Source organism: Colossoma macropomum, unplaced genomic scaffold (assembly GCF_904425465.1).
Source record: "Colossoma macropomum unplaced genomic scaffold, Colossoma_macropomum, whole genome shotgun sequence".
NCBI classification, from domain to species: domain Eukaryota; kingdom Metazoa; phylum Chordata; class Actinopteri; order Characiformes; family Serrasalmidae; genus Colossoma; species Colossoma macropomum.
Genome location: NW_023494796.1, coordinates 34,267,011 through 34,294,420, shown reverse-complemented (window position 1 = coordinate 34,294,420; position 27,410 = coordinate 34,267,011). Strand labels below are relative to the sequence as shown.

At 40.6% G+C, this 27,410-nt stretch overlaps 1 protein-coding gene across 1 annotated transcript in view; it reads left to right on the top strand.

The window, feature by feature from the left end:
• fam135a (family with sequence similarity 135 member A) overlaps positions 1-25,504 on the top strand; it is a 63,090-nt gene extending 37,586 nt beyond the window's left edge. The window contains exons 10-23 of the mRNA XM_036583380.1: positions 3,232-3,385; positions 6,865-6,942; positions 7,328-7,377; positions 9,307-9,465; positions 11,093-11,166; positions 11,257-11,411; positions 12,226-14,092; positions 16,032-16,192; positions 19,988-20,079; positions 20,882-20,979; positions 21,583-21,734; positions 23,087-23,197; positions 23,274-23,387; positions 25,085-25,504. Of these exons, the coding sequence (XP_036439273.1) occupies positions 3,232-3,385; positions 6,865-6,942; positions 7,328-7,377; positions 9,307-9,465; positions 11,093-11,166; positions 11,257-11,411; positions 12,226-14,092; positions 16,032-16,192; positions 19,988-20,079; positions 20,882-20,979; positions 21,583-21,734; positions 23,087-23,197; positions 23,274-23,387; positions 25,085-25,290 (3,471 nt within the window). The 3' untranslated portion in view covers positions 25,291-25,504. The remainder of the gene's footprint in view (positions 1-3,231; positions 3,386-6,864; positions 6,943-7,327; positions 7,378-9,306; positions 9,466-11,092; positions 11,167-11,256; positions 11,412-12,225; positions 14,093-16,031; positions 16,193-19,987; positions 20,080-20,881; positions 20,980-21,582; positions 21,735-23,086; positions 23,198-23,273; positions 23,388-25,084) is intronic.
• Positions 25,505-27,410: the final 1,906 nt, after the last annotated feature.

The window sequence follows — 27,410 nt, the reverse complement described above, 5'->3', positions numbered from 1 at the left end:
CTGTAGTACAGCTGTCTTTACAGTCAACTTTTAACGTTGCAAAGTGCATATAGTTTTTGAAAAACTACTTTTCTGGTCAAAAATTTGAGGTTTAGCCCTGCCATTCTTTTTTTGTTTATGCTAGATGTATAGCTCTTAGCATACTAACTAGCAATCTAGCAGGGTAAGTAAGTCAGCTGACGTGTAACAACAGATGGAGTACATTGCAAAAAGAGGAACAGGGCAGAAGTTGATTTGAAGTGTTTTTTTGAGGTTTAAATTGGCGTAAAATACTGCTTTTGTTCATGTAGCCTGTTTATTGGAGCTAAATAAAACCAGCTCAATTGCTTGTTACCACATGAAGTAATTTAGCTCGAACTGAAGCTGTTTTCACAGAGTAGTTTTGCCTCAAACAGCCATTTAAACGAAGCAAATCGAATGTTATAGCTTTGGAATATTAATTACTTTCCTCTGGCGTATAAGCAGTACTTTTTATGGGAGTTAGAATAGGAAATTGCTTCTGACCGCAATGATTTCTGGGCACATTCGGCTGCTGTTGACTCTGTCTTACCCCTCTAAGGGGTCATCCAACAAACTGAAAACAGAAATCCACTCAGATTTTCTGCACAGGTAAATCATTAAGACGTGAACGCAGTTGTTTAAAGCAGTTTGATGTGAAGTTCCAGTCTTACTGAGTCAGAATTCTTTATAATAGTACTGATGAGAACCAGATGTCTCAGAAAGCTTGTTGCAAATGTGTTGTCTGATGACTGAGTTGATATCTGTATATTTTTTTAATGATTGAGAGGCGCCACCACTGTAAATCTGAGTTTCTACAGTGAATCATTTCACACCAAACCACTCTAAGTCACTCTGTGTACATCTCAACATCTGAATTATGCAGGTATTTGGTTAAATTAGTGGAAATTCCCATTCAAAGTTTTACTTTAGTAATGGGTTCTAAAGGTGGCATTGGGGATTCCCCTAAGTGGATATGGTAAGAACTTGATGAGAACATGTAAAAACAGTACTGAAACGAAGGGTTGGGTCATGACCGCGTTACTTCCTCATCTGTACAAAAGGTTGTGTTCCAAAATGCATTAAACACAGCTTTTATTAGTTTTTATTATTTTTCTTCTTTTTCTTATGATACACCGTGTTGTTAGTGGGCTTTACACATATTTACAAATATCAACTCTGACTGTTAGAGCTCGTCTAGTCACTGCTGGTTCAGCTCCAGCCCTGCAGGTGGATGAAGACCAAGGAGAACAGACCAGAATAACCACCAAAAAATGGAAAACTAATAAACATGCCAGCCAAAAATCACAAAAACACAATTAAGCTGGAGTTGGTCTTATTCACCAGCTTCTTATTCTAATTTTTCGCTCCACCTTAAATGGTGCAGCAGTTACATTTATATGGAACGAATTTTGAAAATGAAGCCAACGTCAAACATGCACACATCCAGTTTACCCCAATAAACACATGCTTAATCAGAAAATACCTCAAACTTCCTCTTGGAGGTGTTTAATGAGCAGCACAGCACTGGCTGATCTAGCGCCACGTCCCAAACCACACACTTCTGTACTTCACCTACTCCACTAATGAGTGCACTTCTAATGGGTTATGCACTATTTTTACACTCTATTTAGGGAGCTAGTATGCAGGTTAGATGCTAGTCACACAGTGGGAAATCTCAGGCTTTTAGATTTCAGCTTTCATTTGTCATCACTACAGCAACAGATCAAATAAAATAAAATCAACACACTCAAAAGTAAGGACTAATATGCGTTTTAAAGTGAGTGTTTCCAAGAAAAGATGTTTTACTGTCTTTGCTGAATCAGTGATGGCAGTTATCTCATGACAAACCGCAGTGATGGAAGTGCGATTGGAATACCATAAATATTGCGATTGATAAAACCTTTATTACAGAAGGTAGACTGTGTTTTGACAGTGTGCATTATAAATCACCTGCTACACTATCAAATCTCTTTTTGTTACAAAAAGGTTGTACAGCAGTTTAGAATGAAGCTCTTCATATCGTCTCATGATTTTAAAACATAAGTTACAATTTTAAGTTTTTTTTAACTGACTTTTCATTCAACATACCTGGAATATAATAGATAAAATAATGCTGATCTCATTACATTTGTTTTAACTTAAATTCTTTTCATGTCCTAAACATTGTTGTAAGCTATTCCCCTTCAGAAGGAGAAAAACCTAAGAGTTCTGGCATTGCCTGTAGTAATGGTGTCCATCTTTTTAAAGCCTCGGGTTCACTACACGACTTTTAAAGTCTGAACAGTGTGCGTATTTTTTGGGGGGACTGAAATATTGGGGATCCACACTAAGCGATTAGGAATTACACACTACCTCACTAAACTCACTAAACTCACACGAACTCTTGCGTTCTCCTGTTACTAGTAGCTGCAAATAAACAAACGTGGAGCTGCAGCTGCTGGTTTCTCTGCTGTTTGCGCTGAAACAGTGAAGAAGCAGCAGGTAAACATGTTTAAGTGAGGATCAGTGATTTAAAAATGTGATCAGTTGGTATTTTTAGAGTTTTAAGTCTACATAAACTCAATTGTGCCTTAAACTCAGCTCATTAAAAAGCTTCGCTCCACTCGTGAGAGACTTTTCACCATTTTTCTTTGCTTACTTGCTGTATTTTCTTCTTTCGCGCTCTCAGTTCTCATTGGCTGTCGGAGGAGTTGTTCAGTTTGAGTTGTTGATCAGTTTACACTAGATTACACTCGGAATCGGGTTAAAAATTCAATCATGTTTGATAAACACTGACTGGTCTGAAATGCGGTAAATCTGAGTCTGTGCCGCTCACACACGACTCTCTCTCCAGACTCCGACTGACCCAAAAATCTGCAGACTAGAGCCGACCAGCTCAAAATTCGGATAAAAGTCGTCTAGTGTGACCCCGGCTTAAAAAACTGTCTGTTCTCAGCTGTAATCTTGCTGTGAATTTCTCCATAATAGGAGTTAAATGTTTTAAACACAGTGACACAATTAACACAGAACGGCCACAGACAGTAAATACAGACAAACTGTACAAACACTGTACAGTAAATTCTTATCTAAATATGCCATAACTACAAGTCTACAACCACTGAGCACAGGAAAGAGAACGTAGACCAGGTGTTGGTCCATGCAGCAGTAACAGTGCGGTGCATATTGTTTATCAATGCACTGATTATTAACAGTAGTTGAAGCTGTGACTGATGCCTTCTGCACTTCTCCCAGGGAAAGACCTTCCTGGTGTCAGACCAGTGTCTGCAGCACGCCTTCACCTTGCACCACAGCCTGTGTGCCAGCCTGCTGTTGGCCTATCGGGGCCTCTTCGAGTACTTCATGAATCTCACCAAGAGCCTCCCGTCTTCTCACCGCATGGAGCTTGGTACGTCCCTCAGCGCCGGACAGCTCAGGGCACCATCTTTCAGTATCTTGATTGATATCAATACTAGCTTTAAATTCTGAACTACACACTTAAAGGTGCTTCTTCAAGGGTTCTTTAGTAAAGAAAGTGATTCTGTATAGAACCATGAACACTCAAAGAACCCTTTGCATGATTATAGGGTTTATTACATCATGAAAGGGTTCTTCAGATTGATGGAGAGTGCTGTTACGTAGAACCTTTTTAAAAAGAAAAAGGGCTTTTCTGTTGTTAAAGCTTGATGTTGTCATAATAGAAGAATCCTTTTCAAAAAGGTTCTATATAGAACAACTTACAGCACATTCTCTAGATAGATAGATAGATAGATAGATAGATAGATAGCCCTAACTTTATTGATCTTTATTGATCCCGAAGGAAATTCAGCAGTCAGTATGAGTCACACAACACAGTACAGTTGAGTAAGAGTGATACAATATAAAAAGAATATATACAAAAAAACAATCTACAGGCATATATACAACTAGAAATATACAAAAATATTCAATAAAATCTATTCTGAGATAAAAAGGCAGTGCAGTAATGAATGTACAAGGAGGCTCGGGTAACAGCATATAATAACAATAATGATTAAATATGTGCAGATATTGGTACTGAAATAAAGTGTCTGGCAAAGAATCCTTTAATCAGTTCTTTGGTTCTACATAGAATTATTTTCTAAAGAGCCCCTGAAGAACCGATTTTAACTTTTTTTAAAGATAAATTGTGTAGCAGTTATACGTTTTCGCCGTGCTGTTGTACAACATTGTTGTTTTTTGTTGAAAATAATATTTAATCTGTGCTGTAGAAATCCCGCTTTGTAGGCTGAAGTAGAGATATTCACCTGTGTATGTCTTTCTCACTTCTTGCCTGCTTCCCTAAAGTGTTTACAGCCATGATTAACACTTACAAGAGCCAGTCTGCTAAAGCTGAGCAGGCTTTGGTGTCTCGCCTGCAATCAACTAGCACTAGCCTGCAAATTAGCAACTGTTAGCTGTCGGACCTGAAATTAGCCTCTAACACTAACCCAGTGTCATCTACCACCAGGACAGCTTCTTTAGCTTTAAAGGAATGGTTTAACAGGAAGCTGAACGTTTACAATTTTGCACTGTACAAATTGTGCTTCTTTAGTTTAACGTTGAAGCTAGAAGGCTAATGTTGTGTACAAACACTAGAAGTCAATAGACCCTTTTCACATTTTCGCATTTTCTCTGCTGGATGTAGTCGTTGCAGGGTGACATTGCTTCCACGAAAGCAATGACAATAACAACAATGATGAGCGTGTAAAGGTCACTCAGGTGTTCGAGCCTGAAGCAAAAACAGCCTCATCTCCGTTTCAGTGGTTCGTCAGCTGATGATGAGCAGAGGAGAAATGGGTTTGTGTAACTTAAAGGAATAAACTGTCATACGGAGTTAAAGACCCTCTGTGTCTGTGTTTCAGCGCTGCTGACCAACGTTAACGTGCAGGTCGTGGTGTAAAGTTGCTGCTTCAGCCGCTTTCAGAGGAACAGTTTTCATTTCCTCCCTCTAAAGCTGTCGGTATCTGAGAGAACGAGAGCTCAGCCGGGAGCAGGTGTTCGTTCACTGGAGCTGGTCTTTGTGTAAAACGTCTACGGTGGCGCTACGGACCTTGACGACCCAGTGCGCCCCCTGCTGGTGTGTGTCTTTAGTTATTTTGCCAGCTAGTTTATTGCTGGTGAGCTGTTTAAACATGGCTAATCTGACGTTTTGGTTATAGTTATTTTATCCACCATTGATTATCTCTCTTTAGACGTTAGCTGGCGTTACTGTGCTCTGATAGCTGTGAAGGAATTTTTCCACAAAGCATTTATATCCCTGATTTAGTCTGGACTCCCACATTGTTGTGTATTTGGTTCTCCAACCGTTCTGGACTCAAATTCCAATCTTGGCAGCTATGACAGAGATAAAGTGACTCACGTTTCTGTGGTGAACTGAAGTGATATGAACGCTTGTATTTCAGAAGTTAACTGTATGTAGGACAATAGAGGAACTTGTTTTACCCAGCGTTTACACACTTCTGTTTCTTGTGAAAAGGGTCTATAGTCACCCAAATCTTTTCTGTAAATACATCCAGAGAACTTCTCTAAAACTCTGCAAACCTCATCCAGCTCTTCATTAAGGTCGCTTAGACTTCTTGATGTTTATTGACGTCTAGTGTTTGTTAGCAGCGTTAGCCCAGTGCTAAACAAAAAAAAACAAAGATTGGACATTAAACACGTCTCTGCTAATCCAGTGCATATATTCCTTTAGAACATAGGTCGGCAACAAGCAGTTCAGCTCTTTTGCTGCCCTGTTGTGGCTCCAAAACAGAATTAGATTTTGTAGGTAAAAATAAAATAATCCTCCTTTACAGTAAAATAAAGCTCTGCTGATCGTTCAACACAGTTTAACAATAAATGGTCTTAAACTTTGGAGTTAATGTAGAACTGCTAATTCACCCTTTAACCCTGAAGATCAGCGCAGACTGCTGGTCACCATAGCAACACAGACAACAGTCTCGCCTAGCTAGTAGCTAACGAAACGGCAAAGAGAGAGATTTAAGACGAACATCGATAATTTGGAGACGAATGGACTTATTTGTGTTTATAATCACTCCAGCTGGTTTCCTGATATGTTTAATCTGCAGTGAAAAACTGAGAAACAAACACTAAAACATCACAAGGCTGAAGCTGGTTTCCCGTTCTACCTTAAATGGTGCTGCGGTTTTGGTGCCTTCAGTGGCATTTAAGGTGGAATGGGAAAATTCCAACAAGAAGCTGGCGAATGACAAACGACTTCAGCCTCGTAAAAAGTCGAACATTGAGAGACATTTTTACAAGAAAGTGTTCTACTTTTGAGGAAAAGTTTCCTGCTGGAGATGTGAGAAAAGCGGCTATAGCAGAGCTAAAGATTAAAGCAGAGCAGAGTAAGTCTGCGTTTTCGTTTATTTTATATTTTTTATCCTTATACTAGAACATCAGCACCTACTGAGACATATTTACAGACAAGATGGTAAAATGGACATATAATATTGTGGCTCCCAAGGTGGTCTGATTTTTGTTGAAGGACAAAATGGCTCTTCTTAACATTTGGGTTGAAACCTCTGTTTTAGACCGAAGCATAGGCCTGTCGTCTGTCTTTCTGCATGCCGCCCCTCAGTCTTCCTGTTTGTGTTTTACCATTCGGGTCTGTGTTTTTTCTGTTTATTAATGTATTTGCTTTAGTTTTGCTTTGCCCGCACAAGCTGCTCTCTAGAGCCTTCCATCTAGAACACTTCCCTGTGCTAGACTCTCACTTAAAGGCACTAACAGACCTCCCCCTAGCGCTGCTGGTCTCATGTATGTTGTAATGAGTCGTACATGTATGTAAAGGCTAGCACTCAGCTCTGCTCTGAAAGGGGAGAGGAACCATTTTAAACATGCCTATATGTGCAATCCCACCACTAGCCAAGCCCAGCATGCAAGTCCTTTATGAACGAGTTCTAAGAAGACCTTTCCCCCGAGGCCAAAGGCACGTCTACATAGGTACGTCCCTCCAAAGCCGACCCTCACCCTCAACATTGCTTCTTACCTTTCATTTTTGAGTTCTTTCTTTTTTTCTTTTTCCATCCCCTTTATCCTCCTCCTGTCTGGACTGTTGTCTATGGTGAGCACCCCCCCTCAACAGGGGGGCTCGGTTCTTCGGTCTGTCTTCCAATAAGCTCTGATTCAGAACCACGACTGACCACAGACCAGTCATCCTTCTGCAGCGTTGCTGCTCTTCTGTATCCTCTCTGATCCTGTACTAGTTCTCTCTTGTAGCCGTCAGGCTCTTCAGACAGACTAATCTCTCTGATGTTCCTCAGAATGTTTGTGTTGAAGCTGCTTCAGTTTTGAAGTGTTCTTCTTCTTCTTTTAACCTCCATTTCAGAAAAACTGGATGTGGAAGCCCGCCTTCAAGAGCTTTGCGAACAAGTCAAGGTATGCACAAACATCCTGAAGTTACTGATATTTTTGAATGCTTTTGTTTAAATGGAGCGGTCTACTGAATTAGCTCTGAGGTCCCACAGTAAACAAAAAAAAAAACAAGAAAATATTCAGCTCTTAGGCATTTACAGTGTTTGTGTTCTGATCTGTTTAAACCCAAGACATTAATAGAGACAGTATCAATCTAAATATATGCACCATCATCATTTATAGGGTTCTTTCTATTGGGAGGTGTCTGTCCCAAATTTTAATACCTAAATTTAAGCAATTTTTTTTGCGTTTTTAACATTGTTTTATGAAAATATTTGTTTTAAAGTGAAGTTAAAAAAATTAAATCTATTGTGAATTTAAATTTTAATACAAAAGAACTGCATCCCTGTCCCTCATGGCCACATGGTGAGCCATTAGATCATATTGTTTTAAAGTAAATGTGTCGCAAAGTCTGGCATTTTCAGTGCCTTCATACTGTTCACCCCCCACACGTTTATATTACACGAGTATAAAAAACATTAAAAAAACAGGTGAAACAGGTGATTTCATTACGTGATGTATTGTTTTTGTCTCTCACTGCATGACATCTGTAGATTTATGAATTCATACTCTAACTATAAGACATATTTATGGCCTCAGTCATAAACTACAGTATAGGCACTTATGAGAACAGTGAATTTTGCTGGCAGAGACATGTTAAACCTTGCTGGGTGTTGCTGCTGTAGGTTGGAAGTTGGGTGTTTGTGTTTAATTCTTTAACAAGAGAGATCTAAACAGGAGACTGCAGTTCTTTACTTAACCTTAGCAGACATTTGCATTTCCAGGTAGTTGTTAGGCTGTTACTAAGTGCACTTTATAGTTCTACAATTACAGACTGTAGTCCATCTGTTTCTCTGCAGCCCCCTTTTCAGCCCCCTTTTACCCTGTTCTTCCGTGGTCAGGACCCCCGTGGACCCTCACAGAGCAGGTACCATTTGGGTGGTGGATCATTCTCAGCACTGCAGTAACACTGACGTGGTGGTGGTGTGTTAGTGTGTGTTGTGCTGGTACGAGTGGATCAGACACAGCAGTGCTGCTGGAGTTTTTAAACACCTCAGTGTCACTGCTGGACTGTGGGCAGAGTCCTGTGGGCAGCGTCCTGTGGGCAGCGTCCTGTGGGCAGTGTCCTGTGACCACTGATGAAGGACTAGAGGATGACCAACACAAACTGTGCAGCAGCAGATGAGCTATCGTCTCTGACTTTACATCTACAAGGTGGACCGACAAGGTAGGAGTGTCTAATAGAGTGGACAGAGAGTGGACACAGTGTTTAAAACTCCAGCAGCACTGCTGTGTCTGATCCACTTGTACCAGCACAACTCACACTAACACACCACCACCACGTCAGTGTTACTGCAGTGCTGAGAATGATCCACCACCCAAATAGTACCTGCTCTGTGAGGGTCCGTGGGGGTCCTGACCACTGAAGAACAGGGTAAAAGGGGGCTAACAAAGTATGCAGAGAAACAGATGGACTACAGTCTGTAACTGTAGAACTACAAAGTGCACCTATATAGTAAGTGGAGCTGATAAAATGGACAATGAGTGTAGAAACAAGGAGGTGGTCATAACGTTATGCCTGATTGGTGTATTTATGGCCTCAGTTATAAATTACAGTATAGCTGAAGTGTATTGTAGCTCATCTGTAAAAGCATTAGCTGTGAAGCTGAGTTTTGCCCCAGGGTTTAGATGGAATCCAAACAGTGTCCTGAGCAATCTGTGAACACAGCTGGCTGCATAGCTGTCAAGGGAGGCGTTCGCTGATTGTGTTTATTATGTTGTAATCCAGATGTTGTACACCTCCGAGATTTAATGAAACTTAACGTGAATAATAAGGCATCTCTCAGCGATCAGTGGTGTCTAACTTCTTTCTGCATGTGTGTCGTCTTGCAGCAGAGAGCGGAGAGCCCGGACGAGCTGGCTGAACTAGTGAACATGAACCTTGCACAGCTGTGCTCTCTGCTCATGGCGCTGTGGGGTCAGTTCCTGGAAGCGGTCGCTCTGCACGAGAGTATCTCGACGCTGCTGGCTCAGGAGCACCACACCTTGAGGGTACGTTCACATGCTTCACATTCCAGAGACTAGACGTGACATGAAGTATAAATAACATCTTATTTATACAACTGCGCTCCACTGTCTGTCGAACTTGTACAGGTCCTCTTCTCAGTTCCACTTTTCTCTTCCTACTTCTGTTACTGTTGTTACTGATGTTTTTTCCCCTCAAGTCCAGTTATGAAGTTTGTGAAGTTTGCATACCAAAAGCAGTCATAACTAAAAAGGGAAAGTTTGTGAACAAGCTCTAAGTCGGCTTGACAAAAGCAGCAGAAAACGCTGTTGTAGACTGTTCTTAACTTAATTGTGTTTATATACTGCTAAATAGATGAAAGTAGTATGTTGATTTTGGGTTATTTTAAGTTAAAACGTTTATTCCTGTTGTTATTCCTGTTGTTATTCCTGTTGCTGTGGTGTTCCAGGTGGTTGCGAGGAGGTTGCTGCTTAATTTCTGTGGTTTTCTGGGTTTGCTGTGTTGTTTTTAAGTAGTTATGGTGATGCAGGTGGTTGCTACACTGTTGGTAGGTGGTTGCTAAGGCATCTCTGCCAGTTGCTAGGCAATTGGCATGATGTTTTAGGTGGTTGCTAGGGTTGCTATGGTATTCCAGTACGATGCTAGGGTGTTGCCAGGTGGTTGTTTGTGGTTGCTAGGTTGTTATTATGGCATTGGTGTGGTTGCTGTGGTACTTAAGGTGGTTGCTAGGGTGTTGCTAAGCAGTTGCTAAAGCATTCAGTGTAGTTACTAGGGTAGCAACTACAGGTGATTGGTATAGTATTCCGAGTAGTTGCTAGGGTGTTACTAGGTGTTTCTGTTGGGTTGCACTGAAATTGGAGTTTATTGATAGGGACTTGGCAGGTGGTTACTTATTTTTCATGGTTGCTTGGGGGTTGATAGGTGGGTGCAGGGGTGTTCCAGGTGTTTGCTAATTCATTGCTAGCTGGTTGCTGTGGTATCTCTGGTTGTTCCTAGGTGGCTTCTATGGTATTTAAGGGGGTTGCTAGGGTATTGGAAGTGGTTGTCTTAGGATCAAACAGACTGTTTTTGGTGCTGTGCCTTCAAGATGTATATATCATCACTGTTGACACAAAACCTCGTACTTCCAAAATAGTAACATTACATGAAAAGGAAAAAATGTGGTTAAATTGTAATGGAGGTTGGTGGAACAAGATATTTTTGCAAGTCATTTTGGATCATTTCTGCTGCATGAAATTTTGACACAATGCAAAGTGTAACTGTAGTGTTCTTATCATGTAACAGCAAAAATGGAGATGCAAGGTTTTTGCAGAACAGTGACCTCAGGCTGCAATGTAAATGAACTCTGTCCTGATTGGCTGCCCTGTATTTTGCCTCATTCAGAAGCAGTTCAGCATTATTGGGCGGAGCTAAACTATTGTGGCCTGAATAGGCGGATCTACGTGAAAGTTTTTACAACGTTACAGAAACGATGAATTTAAAATTGTTCGTCTGGCTTAGTTTCCGAATATGGATTATATGAACTGAGGAATAAATAATATATGAAATTTATCTAGTACTTACATACTACATGAAGTTTTCCGTGATATGGACCACTTAAAGAAGCAGCTGTTCCAGTCGTTATTTCTGTGTCTGTCTGTCCATTTGCTGTAGGTACGGAGATTTGCTGAGGCTTTCTTTTGCCTTGAACACCCAAGACAGGCAGCACTGGCTTTCCAGGAATTGCAGTGAGTATCAGCATGGTCGTGTTGGCGTTTGGTGCACATACGAAATCTGTCATTTATACTGATTCAGTGACTATTTTTGTGTATGAACAGCGCGCATAGCCACCAACAGATGACTGCAGCTATTAAGAACTCCTCGTACTTCCTTTCCCTCCCGCCGCTTCCAGTGGAATGTGCTGACCTGGACGGAGATGTGAACTCCCTGCCAGTCATCTTTGAGGATCGATATCTGGAGTCTATTACAGAGGGTTTGTATATTTTTAGAGGTAGTAAGTGGGCTTACCTCCTTACTGTGGGCTTTAGAAAGGAGAAACTATTGATTTGACTTGATTTGACTGCAGTGTGTTTAGTTTTAGATTCTGCTGAGAAGAACATGAAATGAAGTAGCTATGTTTTTTTTTTTTGTTAGTCATATGTTAGTCATATACAAAAATTTGGGCACCGTTGGTCAAAATATGTGTCAGGAAAAAACCTTGTGTCTCCATTTTTGTTATTTTTAATTTTTTGCATAATTTGAAAAGTTCAGTTACCCTTTGCTTCATGATGGAACGACCAATAAAAATGGTCCAAAATTACTTATAAAAAATCTTTTTAACTTCAGTTACAAGTTAAGAATATTTTTTCCCTTTCTTCACCCTTTGGATATACAGGATATATATTTGGACATGCGTTTTGTGCCGACAGCGATAATGTTTATTGATTTTCTAAATAAAAAAAAATAGGTGCACATCCTCTACAGAAAACATATATTTTAATATACAGTTGCAAGTCATAAGATGTGACCTGTGCAAATGTCACGACACATTTTATGTTTTGTTATTTTTACGTTTTTATGTTCGGTTATTTAACTCTACAAATAAATACGTTATTTATTTATAAATACGTTATTTATTTGTAGCATTAAAATTTGCAGTGAAAATTCTATGCCATCTGTTACTCATAGAGGAAGTGTTAACTTACTTTCACTTGGAAACTTGGGGGTTTTCAAACATCTGCATGTGACAATTTATTTTCATCTGTGCATCTGTTAATTTAATATTGACCGATTGCCTCTTCCCAAAGATCGTGATGGTCCATGGCTTGGCCTGCACAACTCCAGGAGTGGTTCTGTGTCTAGTAAAGCAGATAAGCCCAATTCTAAAGATTTGGGTGCTGGAATAGGTGCTCTCAGCCCAGAACTCCCACAAGCTGCCCTGGCCACCAACTGGCCTGAACAGAATGAGCCTCCTATCAAATCCAAGGCCAAGTCCATCAAGCTGAAGAAGAACGCCAAGACGGAAAACGCAAAGAAGCTGATCAGGCAGAGCTCAAAAGACTCAGTGGTTCTGACAGGCTACAAGAACCTGAAGGTTCCTCCTAGTGAACCAGCAGGCAGGCCCAAAGAGCAAGCTGGCGAACCTAAGTGCAATCAGAAAGAGGAGCGGGACGACATGCCTGGAGATCCCAGCAGCCGGTTTAAAAACATTCATCAAAATGACACTACAACCACTCTCACTATAGACTGTCTTATGAACGACAGCCAAGCTGACACTGGTATCCAGAGGGACAATTTCACAAATCTTTTAAGCTTGCAAGCACAGGCCAGGCCCCAGGCAGGTCCTGGAGCAGGACACACAGAGAGCAAAGCAGCACATGGAGTCGACCTGACTGTGCCACCCGCTGGGCTTCGACATATTGAGGTCAAACCTAGCGACAAGAACCCCTACCAGGGCGATAAGGTCACCATCCTGTTACCGTGCTCCTATGATCCTGCCCCCAAGAGGGGTGTTCCTGAGATCACACAGACAGACTGCTGTGAGTCCAAGCCTCAAAGCAGGGAGAATCAGAGTGGGGCAGGGACCACAGATGTGGGTCTGCTGGGTGGTTGTGCCATGGCATTGAGGAGCGACAATGTGCCAAGCGCCTCTTCGCGCCTCTCTGATTCAGGCATCGAGAGCGAACCTAGTTCTGCCACCCAGCTGGCACCGGGGCCACAGACTTCCTCCACTCTGACTGGGGTGGATCTAGACTGGGTTCCATTACAGGGCGAACCGACCCCTCCGAGTGTTGCCCCCAAGTTGCCTCAGCTCAGTCCTGCATCAAAAGCTTCTACGGTGCCTGAGGTGCCGAACCCCGAGAGTACCAGTGGCATAAGTGGCGTCCAGTCTTCCCTGACCTCCATAAACTCGCTCCCCTCAGACGACGAGGTGGAGGGCGAGGCTGTGGGGAGGAAATCCAGTGTCATCGTGCAGGAGCAGGCACTGGTTTTCTCTGGAGGAGCTGATATCCGCCTTCCGTTCTGTGCCACCATCCCCACCAGGCCTTCACCTCTCAGAGGAGCCTCCAGCCATGGAGATGATTCGGTGTTCCTTAAGGAGGAGGCTTCGGTTCCTCTGTCCCTCTGCGAAGCTGTTGCTACCGACAAAACGGAGTCTGCTGACCTTGGGCCACCTGCTGGTGGAGGTGCTGGGCCGGAGGTCTCCGGCGATCTGCAGACCGCGGCACAGTCTAGCACCTCAGCCACCAGCAGCACGGACCTGGTGAAGAAGGGTTTGGTTGAGAATTACTTCGGCTCGCGCTCTAGCACCGACGTTTCCGAGATCAGCCCTGTGGAGACAGCTGCCATTACGCTGGGCATCCAGACTGGCCCCCACACCGCTGAGGAAGAGGAGGACGAGGAAGAGCAGGAGCATGAGATGATCGAGAACGGCTACTATGAGGAGACAGATGGGCCGGTCTCTGTCAACGGTCTGCCAGAGGAGGATGGAAGAAGCGGAGAGGGGGAAGGTGGCCAGGGAGCAGAGGCACGCCTCTACGAGCATCTGGGTTTGGAGCATCTTAGGGAAGCGTACTCCCCACGGACCTGCCAGCAGAGCCGGCCCTCCAAAACGGCGCTGACCAGCAGCAACCTTCGCTGGTACGAGAGCGCCCCCCCTGCCCAAATGAAAATGTGAGTTTTCTTGCTTGGGGTCTGTTCACTGTGTCAGTGCATCAACCTCCAATGCATGGCAGAGTTATTTTTTTCAGAAATGCATCACTAGCTGGGTTTTCACCAACTCCATGCATGAAAATGATTCAAAACATTGAATTTTATTGCAAGAAAATAAATGCACTATATTTAATACCATTTTTGGCAAACAATTGCTGCCACATAGGTTTTGCTTAATCAAATAAAAATGATGCTTCTGTCTAGTATTTTATAAATGTTTTAAATTGTGTCCACAATTGTGACGTCACCATATGACCACGCCGACAATATAATGACCAGTAGAATCCAAATAAGATCTGTGTGCTTTACATATTATTGCAAGGACAGCCATTATGAAACAGATGCAAGTTCACTGACATGACGATGTTTAGTTACTTCAGTGTTTGAGCAGCAGTTTCACTAACGTTAGCTTTTATGGTACAAAAGCCCTCAAAACTTATCAACCGGATCAACACTCACTTTGCGTAGCCCTGTGTCCGGTCCTCAGTTTAATGGCTCACCTGCCAACCTTAGATAAGTTGACCACACAAGTGTGGACTGTGCACTGAATACAGCTACATATGAGTCTGTAAAATTACATTTAGATTTTTAAGATCCTTTTAAACATATTTTTATTTATATAACAGTAATGTTTGTGTCTGTACAGTGAACAACTTCCACGTGTTGGTTGGCATATCCACGACTGTTGAAGACTCTTAAATCAGTAACTAATGGAAACTATTACAGCTGAAGTATTGATAATCAGTTTTAGATGGAAATCTAATATTTGAAATTAATTTGAATGAATGAATTTTTTATTTTTATAGATCAGTAGTATTATAAGTATTCTTATTACAGTCTATTATCAGCTACGTTGATACGCTGTACGTTTTAAGGTGGGAAATTTAACCTAATAACATGGAGCTTGTGAACTGCTTTTAGATGAATTCGACTGATCAGAAGCAGCCAAACATCCGTGTGCTGTGACATCACAAACACAATTAACTGGCAGACTGGTGCACTGCATTAAGTCTCAAGCCAGAAAAGTATACTCTGGTCTTCTTAGCCAAAAAAAAGGCCCAAACCTCAGTTTATAGGAAACAATCGCAATTTAAACCGTAATCACAATATTGGTCAGAAAAATTGCAGTTAGATATTTTGCCAAAAGCGTTACGCCCTAGAAGCTATCTATAAACAAGACCAGTTATTTTTGTTTTCTGAACATATGACTGTTTTCTCTCTGAATATATTTACATTTTTTTTTTTTTACTCTCCACCACTGAGGGTCATTAATGTGACCAGTGTGTAAATAAGTCACATGCCTTAAACAAAAGAGTTGAACACAAAGAACATTCATTAATGTTGAGCAGTTGATTATAATTATGATGTTTCAGAAATGTGTAGCCAAATTTAGCAACATTCTCCGAAGATGACGGTGCATAAATGAAGCCCTCGCACATGATGCAAGAAGCTGCCCTTTTAATGCTCCATATGTTTATGTATTAACAGAGAAGGCTTGTGAGACAGAGCTCAGTCTGCCAGTCTGCTGTAGTTTTTGTTGGTTTGCTGTAGGCGAAGCACACAATGACAATCCTGCTAAAATAATGCATAATTGTAATTTTTTTTTCGTCAAAAAACTTCAACAATTGTAGGTTTTCAGGTGCTGGTTTATAGTTTATCAGGAAAAAAATTTCTGACAGTAAAATGTTACCTTTTATTGTCAGAAATTTCAGAGCATTAAAACTCTCTCGAGTGAAGTCCTGCCTGCTGTTAGATTAAATCAGTCAAGCTCAAACATGCATAAAGCACTCGGTGATTTTCATAATGTACTGCTGTTGAAATAATTTCAGGTAATGCATTTCAAAACAGCGTTTTTTATCACATCTTCTTCATTGTTGCTCTCTAACCATTTGTTCTATAGGTTTGTTCAGGCGAAAGAGGAGCTGAAGCAGCTGAAACTGCCAGGTTTCCTGTACAGTGAAGTGGCAGATCTGGCTTCCACTGTGCCGTATTTCAGCCTGGATGAGGACGAGAGTTGTGACGAGGGTGTTCACCTCATCGTGTGTGTGCATGGGCTGGACGGTGAGGCCGCACAAACACACCCTCAGCAAATATTGACAGATGTTTGTTTAATAATATAGTGTATTGTTATGCTTGACTGTTTATTTTATTTATTTATCCAATGTGCAAGTGGAGCCGTGCTGCTGGACAAAATGGTATATTACAAGTGTGCTATGATAAAATATCATTCATACATCCACATACACCGGCAATGTGATGTAAACATGTTTTAAATGAACACACTACTATTGCAGGGCCCAGTGTTGAAATCAATCAGTAAACCTTTACTTAAACTTGGAATACATTCAGGGTGTAGCTAAGCATTATACAGAAAAGATGGGGTTGAAAAGAGTAAATATACATATGTATTTGTGATAGTAAAAGTACAGCAAAGAAAACAAAATACTGGGTGATTCAAGAAGATTCGTCTGATTTCAAAACGATTTATTTCCCTTGTAAATCATTACAGAATAATGCAGTAGAGTGTAAATTGTTTAAGTGAGCATAAAGTTTATTATGTAATTGTATATGTGCTCAGTATGAACCTCTTCCAGCTGTACGGACAACATCAACGCCATAGTCAGATTCATCCCATACTGGATTGAGCATGTTGGGTGTCGCTGCACTCATGGCTCTTTCAGTGCGATTTCGGAGATCATCCAGTGTTGTGGAACCAACGACAAACACTCCGAGCTGTTGGAGCTTCACTGCCCACGAAAATCGCGCTGCACAGTTATGACTGATTCACTCTTATTGAAGTGGAGAACGCAGAACGCTTTCTGCTCAGGGGTCTCATCTCCTCTCAGACTGAGGGGAGCCATCTTCCACTGACAGTCAGAAACTCTATGACCCCCTCTTTCAATTGGATTGTGATTGGTTCCTAGGAGCCTCACGGTTGTAGAAATATGGCGCTTTGAAATCGGATTAATCTTTTTTAATCATGCTGTGTTATTAAAACAGCACATAAAAATTGAAAATAGACTAATCAAAAGTCAAGCCTGCGTTCACACCAGCAGTGGCACTGCAAATTGACAGTAATCACAAAGACCAAATACAGTTTTCCTCATAAACCAACTGCACAGATGCGAGGATTAAATAAAAATAAGCACACAAATGATTTCTCACCAGGATTTTTAATTTTAGCAGGAATGCATCTTATTTGTGTATCAGTGAAACCATGGGAAACAACGGTCCGCTCAAGTTCAGGAACACCCACAGGGATTGAGTGATCAGTGATGTGGGCGACAAGAGGTGTTAAGTCGCTGCTGGTGTGACCGCAGGGTTAAACAGATCAGTATAAAAAATAAATAAAATTAGTAGTAAAAAATATATAAATCATCTAGATGTATCGATATTCCATGGTGTTGTTGTTAACGTCACTCTTGATGCTTTAGTGATGATAGTGCTGTAAATAGTACAGAAACCAACCTTCATTTATTTAATTTTCAGTCATAACAGCCATTAAAATAAAAGTTCTTTATTTTTCAGTGTCAGGAAAAGAGCAGAAAACATACGTTTAGCAGACAATCCCACAGAAACCTCTAGCTCCATCAAAAAAGCAGTAGTTATCTGAGATCACTGTGTTGATAATCTCATGCACATTAACGCTAAGACCTCACAGGATTATTATGTTTAAAATGTTCCTCAGTAAAATGTCGGGAAACATCTAAGGAATGCAAGACTCACACAAAAATCCATTGCCTTACATTTAGTTCGGCTGTGGACATGAAGGTTAAAATTTCAAGTAAAAAAAAATTAAAAATCACAAACTGTTTGAGAGTTCGAGAGATTGAGTAGAAAGGATTGTGTGTGTTTAGGTGGACAATAAACTGGTTCTTCTTCAGAATTTCTGACAGTTTCTTTTTAATGTGCTTACTACCTGCATGGATGACAGCAGTTTTAAACCAGCTTTTTGTAAGAATTCTGTCAGCTTGTTTGGAGGTCTGAGGAAACAGTGGACAGTAACACTGGGATTCAGTGCTGTCTGAGCCAGATTGCACACAATGGAATTTCTACTTCCAGCAGTTGAGTTTGATGGCTGTGATGAGGCTGACAAAGACACTGGAGAGCCTAAAAGCCTCAAACTTGGTTATGGTGGGTTCTGGATGTGGTGGAGGGGGGAGAGCACGGTCGCTTGTAGTACCGTGGGTGCTCTCAGACTCCCAGCCCAGAGATTCCTTCAACAGTGTTTTGGACAGAGGAGACAAACGTTGGCATGTCCCAGTTTTCTGCAATGATCCCTTTCTTGGCAGAACTTTATTTCTTGAGCCGGTTAGTTTTTTAGGGCAAGGAGATGACTAAAGGCATCCTGACAAAAACAGGAAGAAGGCTAGATATGGCAAGATTGCATTTGTTCCTAAACTTGTTGATAATGATAAAGTCTTTCTTTTAATGTCTCTAGTGCCTACAGGGACAAAAAGGGGTTTAAAACGGCAACTTTTGAGAATTCTGTCAGCTTGCTGGGCAATATCGGTTACTTGTGATGAGAGCAACAAAGATTGGAGAACTTAAAGCCTTTAACCTGTTGGTTCTGCCGAGTCTGCTGCTTCAGAGGGTCTTCAGTTCTTCTCTCCACACTCCTAAGCTCTGCTTTAACTGAGGCGAGCTGTGTATAGATGTCACCCTCACTGCTGCTGTTTATGTTGTAAAAAAACAAGATAAAAGAAAAGGAAAGAGATTAAAAATGAACTAAATATACACACATTATCTAAGCCGCTTATCCTCATGGGTCATGCTAGAGCCTATCCCAGCCTTCATTGGGCAGATGACAGGAAACACCACGGACAGGTCGCCAGTCCATCACAGGGCAGACACACAGACATATACACTTTTAGCGTGTCCAGCTGGCCTGACTGCATGTGTTTGGACTGTGTAAGGAGACCCACACAGACACAGGGAGAACAGCAAACTCCAAACAGAAAGCTGTGAGGCGACATTTGGGCATCTTTTACCTTCTGTAAAATGAGCCAAAAATAACCTCAGGTTATAGTAATCCTGTGTGAATTGGCATGCTAGTAAGATGCTATGATATACTGTGATATACTTGTGTTCTCTGAGCTCAGCTTCTTGTTCGAATTGTCCCATTCCACCTTAAATGGTGCAGCAGTTATTATTACAGTGCCGGAGGCAGCAGAATGTAACTGCTGCACCATTTAAGGTGTAACAGGAAAATTCTAGCATGACGCTGCTGAATAGAAAGCCATCTTCAGCTTTGTTGTTTTCCGTGGCTAAAATCAGGCTGATATATAGCATTATTGTCCAATCTCACATGTACAACTCAAACAAAAAGTTTGATTTTATGCGATGAAGCTGACTGTAGGCTGTGAATTCCCAGCTAATGGTGATGCTAATGACGCACTGCATTAGACAGATAGAAAGGTAAACATTTATGGTAAATGAAATAACGGCCAAATTAAATGTTTTAACGTTTTCTACTCTATTCTGGACTTGGAGCGTAAATCGAGTAGCCGTTGCATCTCTGTCATTTACACATGAGATTTCTTGCGAATCGGTCATAAACATTATAGACGTCATGTGGCAAACACGCATCACCCACCTCCTCATGGAATACTAATCCAATCCGAATGGGGCGTAAGCTCGCTTGTTTAAAAGACTCTTATTTGTATGGTTCATCCTGTGTAAACATCTCTTTAATTTAAAAAGATGTTCCGCAGTGTTGGTCGTCTTAAATCAATACAATAAAACTGTCAAATTACTCACAGGCTGTACTGTATATTGTGAAATCTTCACACTCTACAGTGTTTCACTGCAGCTGCATAAGGCTTACGTTTTTTTGTGTTCTTTCTCTTCCAACAGGTAACAGTGCGGATTTGAGGTTGGTGAAGACCTACCTAGAGCTGGGGTTGCCTGGAGCACGTATAGACTTCTTAATGTCAGAGCGCAACCAGGTAACAGGCCATACATCATTGTTTTATAGGGATGCACTGAAGTTTCAGCCACTGGATTTTTTTTTTTTAAGCCGTTTTTCTCTTTAAGCCGAAAACTGAAAGTGCTGTGAAAGAGAAAAATGAGAGAGTTTCATTAATGAGTGAGGAGAATAAAAACAGGCAAAAATATGGAGCTGCTGCAGCAAATCACCCTGTAAAACCTGAAATAATCATTTAAAAGTCAGGGAGTTTTTCACACCACGTCGTACGTCTTTACGTGTTAACGTCGCACACAGACTCTAAAAGAAGGTCTGGCTCGATGTTTCGGCCTCAAATGATCTCATAATCAGCATCATACTGATGAAGATATGATGACAACAGTAGATAATTCACTCTGAGTTCTCTCTGAATTATCTTTCAATCAGCAGATTCATTCGCTTGGTAAAGGGCCGAAGCACAACCCACACTGCAAAATGTTCTGCAATTACACAACACCAGAGAGGGCTCCAAATCTCCAAATATTACATAGTATTGCTGTAAATAAGCCTGCAATAAAGTGTTCAAACCATAAAACATAACTGAAAAGAGAATTTATTGCTTTGGATGACCAACAGCACTCTCTTATCCAAAACGTTGACTGTAGTCTACATATTGCAATCAACTTAGTTTATTTATTTCATCTTTTTTCATTTTTCGGTTTTAGCCAAGAATATTCATTTTGGTGCGTCTCTGTTTTATTCTGCACTGTTTTTTTAACTGTGTTTTTGGGCATAATGTGCATCGTCTGCTATTATTTACTTTGTTTTGGTTTCTCCTTTCGCAGAATGATACCTTTGCTGATTTTGAGTCTATGACCGACCGACTTCTGGATGAAATTGTGCAATACATACAAATCTACAATCTAACTGTTTCCAAGATAAGGTAATGTTCTTACACACACACACACACACATATACACACACACACACACACACACAAACATACTCACTTCTTTCATGGACAGTCAGTTCAGCCAAGCCTCGAAACTGACAACAGAGGCCTAAAGCCTTGGGAAGCTGCAAGGAGTTGACTCCCTATCTAGCTGGCACACAGTGAGAGACCACCCAAAGTGTAGAGTACCCTAGGCTACCTCTACAGCTAAAAGCACTGTAAACTACATTCCTGTGTACCTCTTGTAAGCATTCATAATTTATGGTTGCATAAGTAAGACAACACACTACACTAGAATCCGTTTAAATGGGTTACATGCACACCCAGCTCACCGAAGTGAAGCGAAGTGAAGTCTTGATTACTAAAATAAAATCCACAATAGTTTCGCACAAGTTTGAGTTCAGTTCAGTTCTGCAACAACTAAAGCTGTGAAGTGTGTGATTCCCAATATTACAGTTGCCCAACAAATACCCAGAAACCAGTCAGATAGTGTGAGATAGACAGTCTTCTAGAGTGTATTAGGGGTTGTGTAGTGTATCCAAGGCCTTAATAACATTCAAAACCAGTCTGACCAGTCTTATCTGATGTCCGCAGCTTTGTTGGTCACTCTCTGGGGAACCTGATAGTGCGCTCGGTGCTGACGAGGCCCAGGTTTAAGTGCTATCTCAGCAGACTGCATACCTTCCTGTCGCTGTCCGGGCCTCACCTCGGCACCCTCTACAACACCTCAGCCCTTGTGAATACCGGTATGACGAAACCTGATCGCCCACACATCAGTACACTCAACACCACAAACACAGAATACAGCAATAAACCTAAAACCTGCGTAACCATGACAGATCACTGTAATGTACATGGCCTTGGTAAACACAGTGAAATACACCAATGACAGTAAACACAATGAACAGTCTGTCTACCAGTAGGCTGTGATTGTCAGGAAAGTAAAAGTCAAAGATTGTTCCACAATGTCTTAAAAGGGAATTCCCCACTGATTATTAAAGATTTCCATGTAGTTCAGTCATTGACATGTGAACAAAATTGATGTGTAATGTGGTGAGAAATGGTGAATTGTAAAGAAAACAGATCTCTTTACAGAGGGAACCAGGTATTGTGATACCTAATAAAGCCATAACACAAATATAGACATTTTATGTACTATCCAACACCACCAGTGAACCTACACGAGTCTTCGGAGGTTTATGTGGAATGTTGATGATGGAAAATAGTGATTTGAAAAAAAATGCAGTTGCCTTAGAACACCCTGCCTTACGATTAACATATCATATAAATTACACCATGCATGGATTTTAAGGCCAGAATAGTCTTAAAACTATAATAAAACAGTGTCTCAGTCATCAGGCAGTGAATTCATAACCATTTCATGTAGTAACTTTCTGTGAGGGAGCTTTTAGAGGTGGACGTCTGGTTCCTATCACCACCACTGTGAGCAGTTCCAACTCGGTAAGTTTATCTAGAACGGAGCATTTCACACCAAAGCACTCTGAATGACTCCGTTTACATCGCAATGATTTCATTATTCAGCAGTTTTTAAAAATTGCAGCAGTTCCCCTTTAAATGTTGGTCTTTTCATTGGGAAATTGCAAGTTCCCAGTGAGGACGGGGACTCCAGCAGAGAGTAACTGGCCCTTCCACTCCCCCATAATTCGGGATGGTATTAGGCTCTTTGATTGCTGACTAATGTACCTGAATTGGTACATTAACATACAAAGTTAGCAGTCTCCTGCAAGCATGTTGAACCATCCAATGATGATGTATTGTGGTGGCTAAGCACATGCTTTCCCTCCCTCTTACCGTCATGCGACTGTGAGACCTAACTAGCAGGAGGAATTGGCAGTGACTAAATTTGGGAGAAACAGAGAATTCTTTTGAGATCTGGGCTCAAATGTGTATGTTAAGTGATTTACAACGGCTTTGGCTCAGCCATTCAGATTTTAGAATCTGTTTCGAGTTATTTTATCAGTACGGGTATATAGTAATAACTGGCCCAGGCTTTGAGCACCGAGCAGATTTTGGATGATCAGTTATAGTTGTTTGCTGAATAGTTTTGTTTCCACGTCTTCTCTTCTCTCGACCTCAGGGCTGTGGTTCATGCAGAAGTGGAAAAAGTCCGGCTCGCTGCTTCAGCTGACCTGCCGTGATCATTCAGACCCTCGGCAAACGTTCCTCTACAAGCTGAGCAAGAAAGCAGGTTAATGTCAGGCATTTTCTGGAGCATGCACATTTCTTTTGGACTCACTGAACTCATTTTTCTCTCTGTGGTGCAGGTCTTCAGTTCTTTAAGAACGTGGTGCTGGTAGGCTCTCTGCAGGACCGCTATGTGCCGTATCACTCGGCTCGCATTGAGATGTGCAAGACAGCCTTAAAAGACAAGCAGACAGGTGAGGCTAATGCTGCTGTGGTTGTTTCTTAAACCGTGAGTGTACTGTAACACTGTCATGATCATAAAAGGTTTACCTTACGATTAACTGTTGTATAAATTACAATGCAATTGCAATTAACGATATAGTTGTCTATTTTTCTTTATTCACTGCAACTTAAGCAGGCTGATTAGTTTCCTAGCTACCTTTAATCTGTAGCTAACACCAGGTCCTACTGACAGGAAATGATCTACTGCACTCTAGTGTTTAACTAACAGTTAGACAGAACCATGTGTGAGTCCACCAAAGCTTACATTTTTTCTTAAAACTGTATAAATGTGACCAAAAAACATCGTTCTGTAAGCACACAGTCATGAAAAGAAGTACATCCCAGGAAAACTTTACGTTTGCAACATATTTGGAGATACAGATATTAAGTCTTCATTTAAACAGTGCTGATAGATCAGGGTGATATACTTTAACATGTGACACATAGAATTAACATTTTTGCAATCAATTATGTAACTGAAACAAAAAGACGTGCAGTTGTCTTATGTTTAAAAAGTAAGTACACCCCTATTTATATCACTAAACATCAGTGTAAATTGGTTGCACCTCATTGGGTGCTAATGATTAGAGCACCGCTAGAGAACGTCTTGGAGGAACGTGTCTTATTTAAACCTCAGATATCTGGTCTGGTTTGCTCTTTGTTATTGGAGTGTGTGGTTTCATCATAGCAAGATCAGAAGAGCTCGCTGAGGCCTTCAGAAAGAAGGTTGTAGGTGCCTCTGCGTCTGGGAGGGGGTTTAAGAAGATATCCAAAATGTTAGAAATGAGTTATTCCACTGTCTGGAAGATCATCAGGTAGTAAGTTAGTAGAGAAGATTAAAAACCACTGCCAGCAAAGACAAGGACTTCTGGAACAGTGTGCTCTGGACCGACAAAGAGTCAAAGAGAATTGTTTGGCCACAGTAAAAGAAGCCATGTTTGGCAAAAACCAAAGACTGCATTTGATCAGAAGAACCTCATGCCAGCTGTAAAGCATGGCGGTGGAAGTGTTATGGTTTTGCGCTGCTCCATGAAGTTGTTTCTGTCAAAAGGGGTGGTACCAGTTACTGAAGCCAGGGCTATACTTAATTTTTCAGCAGACAGTTATTGTATTTTTAGTAAATTATTGCAGAATAATTGTGGAATTTCCATAATTTTTTGTTCTGTTCCATAACGTTTATCCGTCTGACTAGGGGTGGGCAATGTGGCAAAAATATATTGTGATACCTGATACTACAAGACATCTTCACGATATATGATATGCATCATGATATTTGGTATTTCTGAGTTTGTTATTTGTTACAGACAAAATAGAACCTGTATTGCCACATATTAAAAAAACTAGTCATGATAAAACTACTACTAACTGACTTTTATTCACTCTTTTACAAACTGCGCTTTACTAAATCCAGTTAACCGGGCCTAATTATGCTTATGTTGTAATGAAGCATGTAGTCAGTGTTTTTAAGCACTGCTGATCTTCATGATAAGCTCAGAAAAGCATATTGTGACATAATGTATCACAGTAACACTAAAATATCATCATATTGCCCACCCCTAGTACTGATATTTCCACATATGGAAAAAAAAAAGAGAAACATTTCATGGGGTGTATTTACTTCTTCACATGTAAAACTGTCTCTTTACCTATGTACCCGTCTGGGTCTCAGGTCCAGTGTACGCTGAGATGATCGAGAACTTGCTGGTACCAGTGCTTCAGAACAAAGACTGTAATCTGGTGCGCTACGATGTGATTCATGCACTGCCCAACACCGCCAACTCTTTGATCGGCCGGGCGGCCCACATCGCTGTTCTGGACTCTGAGATTTTCCTGGAGAAATTCTTCCTGGTGGCAGGACTAAAGTTCTTTCAATAGCCCGTTAGAACAGAAGAACAAGGCGCGAATACCTCAACACCCTGACAGACATTCAACAGCGTATCACTATTTTTTTATGATTTTAAATATGCCTTTGCCTTCGTGTCTGGGGTAAAGAAAACTATATATCAGTGTTTTTACGTTTTGTTCTTTATTTGGTTTTTATTTTAGTCTGTTGTGAATGTGAAATTCATCACTTTTATTTTTGTACTGCCATTTTCCAAAAATGATTTTGATCGATTTTTAGTGTTCTGTTCATCGGCAATGAAATCAAGTCTCCTTCTTTGTGGTATATTTTCAGTATTATTTATCTATAAATTTATATTTTACCAGTTTCCTTCTGCAGTACAATTCATTTGATTTTAACTTTGTTAATGCTGAACTGGAAATGTAGCTGCTAAAAAATAAAAACAGAAAAGAATGAAATATTTATTTGGAGAAACCGACTGAAGTCCTAAGTCCACTCGTTTTCTTCATTGTTGCAAAAACTTGCGCTGTTCACCAGAATTTAAACGTATCGGTGGGTGACTGACGTCCGAACTGCATTAGAGTCCTTGATTTCTATTGGTCAGTTGCCATTTGAGTACATGCATTTTGTACAATGGTTCTTTTTTTATTACAATGATCTTGACTTCCAGATGAACTCCAGATGTGATATGATTGTAGCTGAGACAAAACAGCCTTGGACTTTTCTTTGGTTTTATACGCTGTCTTGTTCAGCCATCGCAGCGTCATGCACAACACTAACCCAACCTGGCGTTGGGTACGAGAACTTAGCATGTTAGCATTTTACTACAGGGGTTTTTCCACATTTTAAACAATCTTAATTTGGTCGGGTCGAGTTACGAGAGTCCTGTCAGATCAGATAGCACAGTCAACGATGAGTAGGCGGCCGAGGAAAGTTCGGTTTCTTATGGGGAGTTAATTTATGCTTGTGAGCAAGAAATTGTATTTAAATAAAACATTATCATTTGTTAAGATGGTTTTGTATCATGGACTTCAATTCATTAAATGTATTCAAATTGAATTTTTTGCGTCCTCTGCTTATTTTTCCCTCTTTTGTTCGATAGTAGGTTTGCTGTATTGCTAATAGGACTGGGCGATGTGGCAAAAATATTATATCGTGATGCTTCAGTGTATTTTCACGGTACACTACGTGCATTACTGTACTTTGCTTTTCCAAAATTTAATAAGTTTAAATTGACAGAATAGTGCTGTATATGACATGCTGTAATAATAATAATAGTATGTAGTATAATAATAGTATTTAGATTCTTATTCACTGTGTTTAGATTCACATTCACTGTATTTAGTTTTATGCACTGTTTAGATTCACATTCACTGTATTTTGATTGTTATTCACTGTATTTAGTCCTATTCCGTTTGTTTAGATTCACATTCACTGTATTTAGTCCTATTCAGTTTGTTTAGATTCACATTCACTGTATTTAGTCCTATTCAGTTTGTTTAGATTCTTATTCAGTGTTTAGATTCACATTCACTCTAGTCTTGTTTACTGTGTATAGATTCACATTCACTGTATTTAGTCTTATTCACTGTGTATAGATTCACATTCAGTGTGTTTATATTCACACTCAGTGTTTATATTCACATTCACTGTATTTAGATTCTTATTCAGTGTTTAGATTCACATTCACTCTAGTCTTGTTTACTGTCTATAGATTCACACTCACTGTGTTTATATTCACATTCGCTGTATTTAGTCTTATTTACTGTATTTAGATTCTTATTTACTGTATATAGATTCACATTCACAGTGTTTAGATTCTTATTCACTGTGTTTAGTGTCTGAGTGATGGTGTAAGCTTTAGGGGTTCAGAGCTTCTACGGCTGGCGCTCCAAAGAGCTCAGGAGGCCCCTGCTAAGTGTGTCTCCTCTGAAAAAGGGACTTTAGGATTGTTTGTGTTGCTGTTTGTTAATGTAAAGATGTGTCGTGCATCATTTCTGTTGCGTTGTACATCGTAAGACCAAACAAAAAGAGTCAACTAAAACCATCAATCAAAATCAAAAACACCTCTTTATTCAAAGACGAGGTGAGAAATAAACACCTAACAACACAAACACTCATGGGGGAGGTCACAGCCCCCCACCCCATCCAA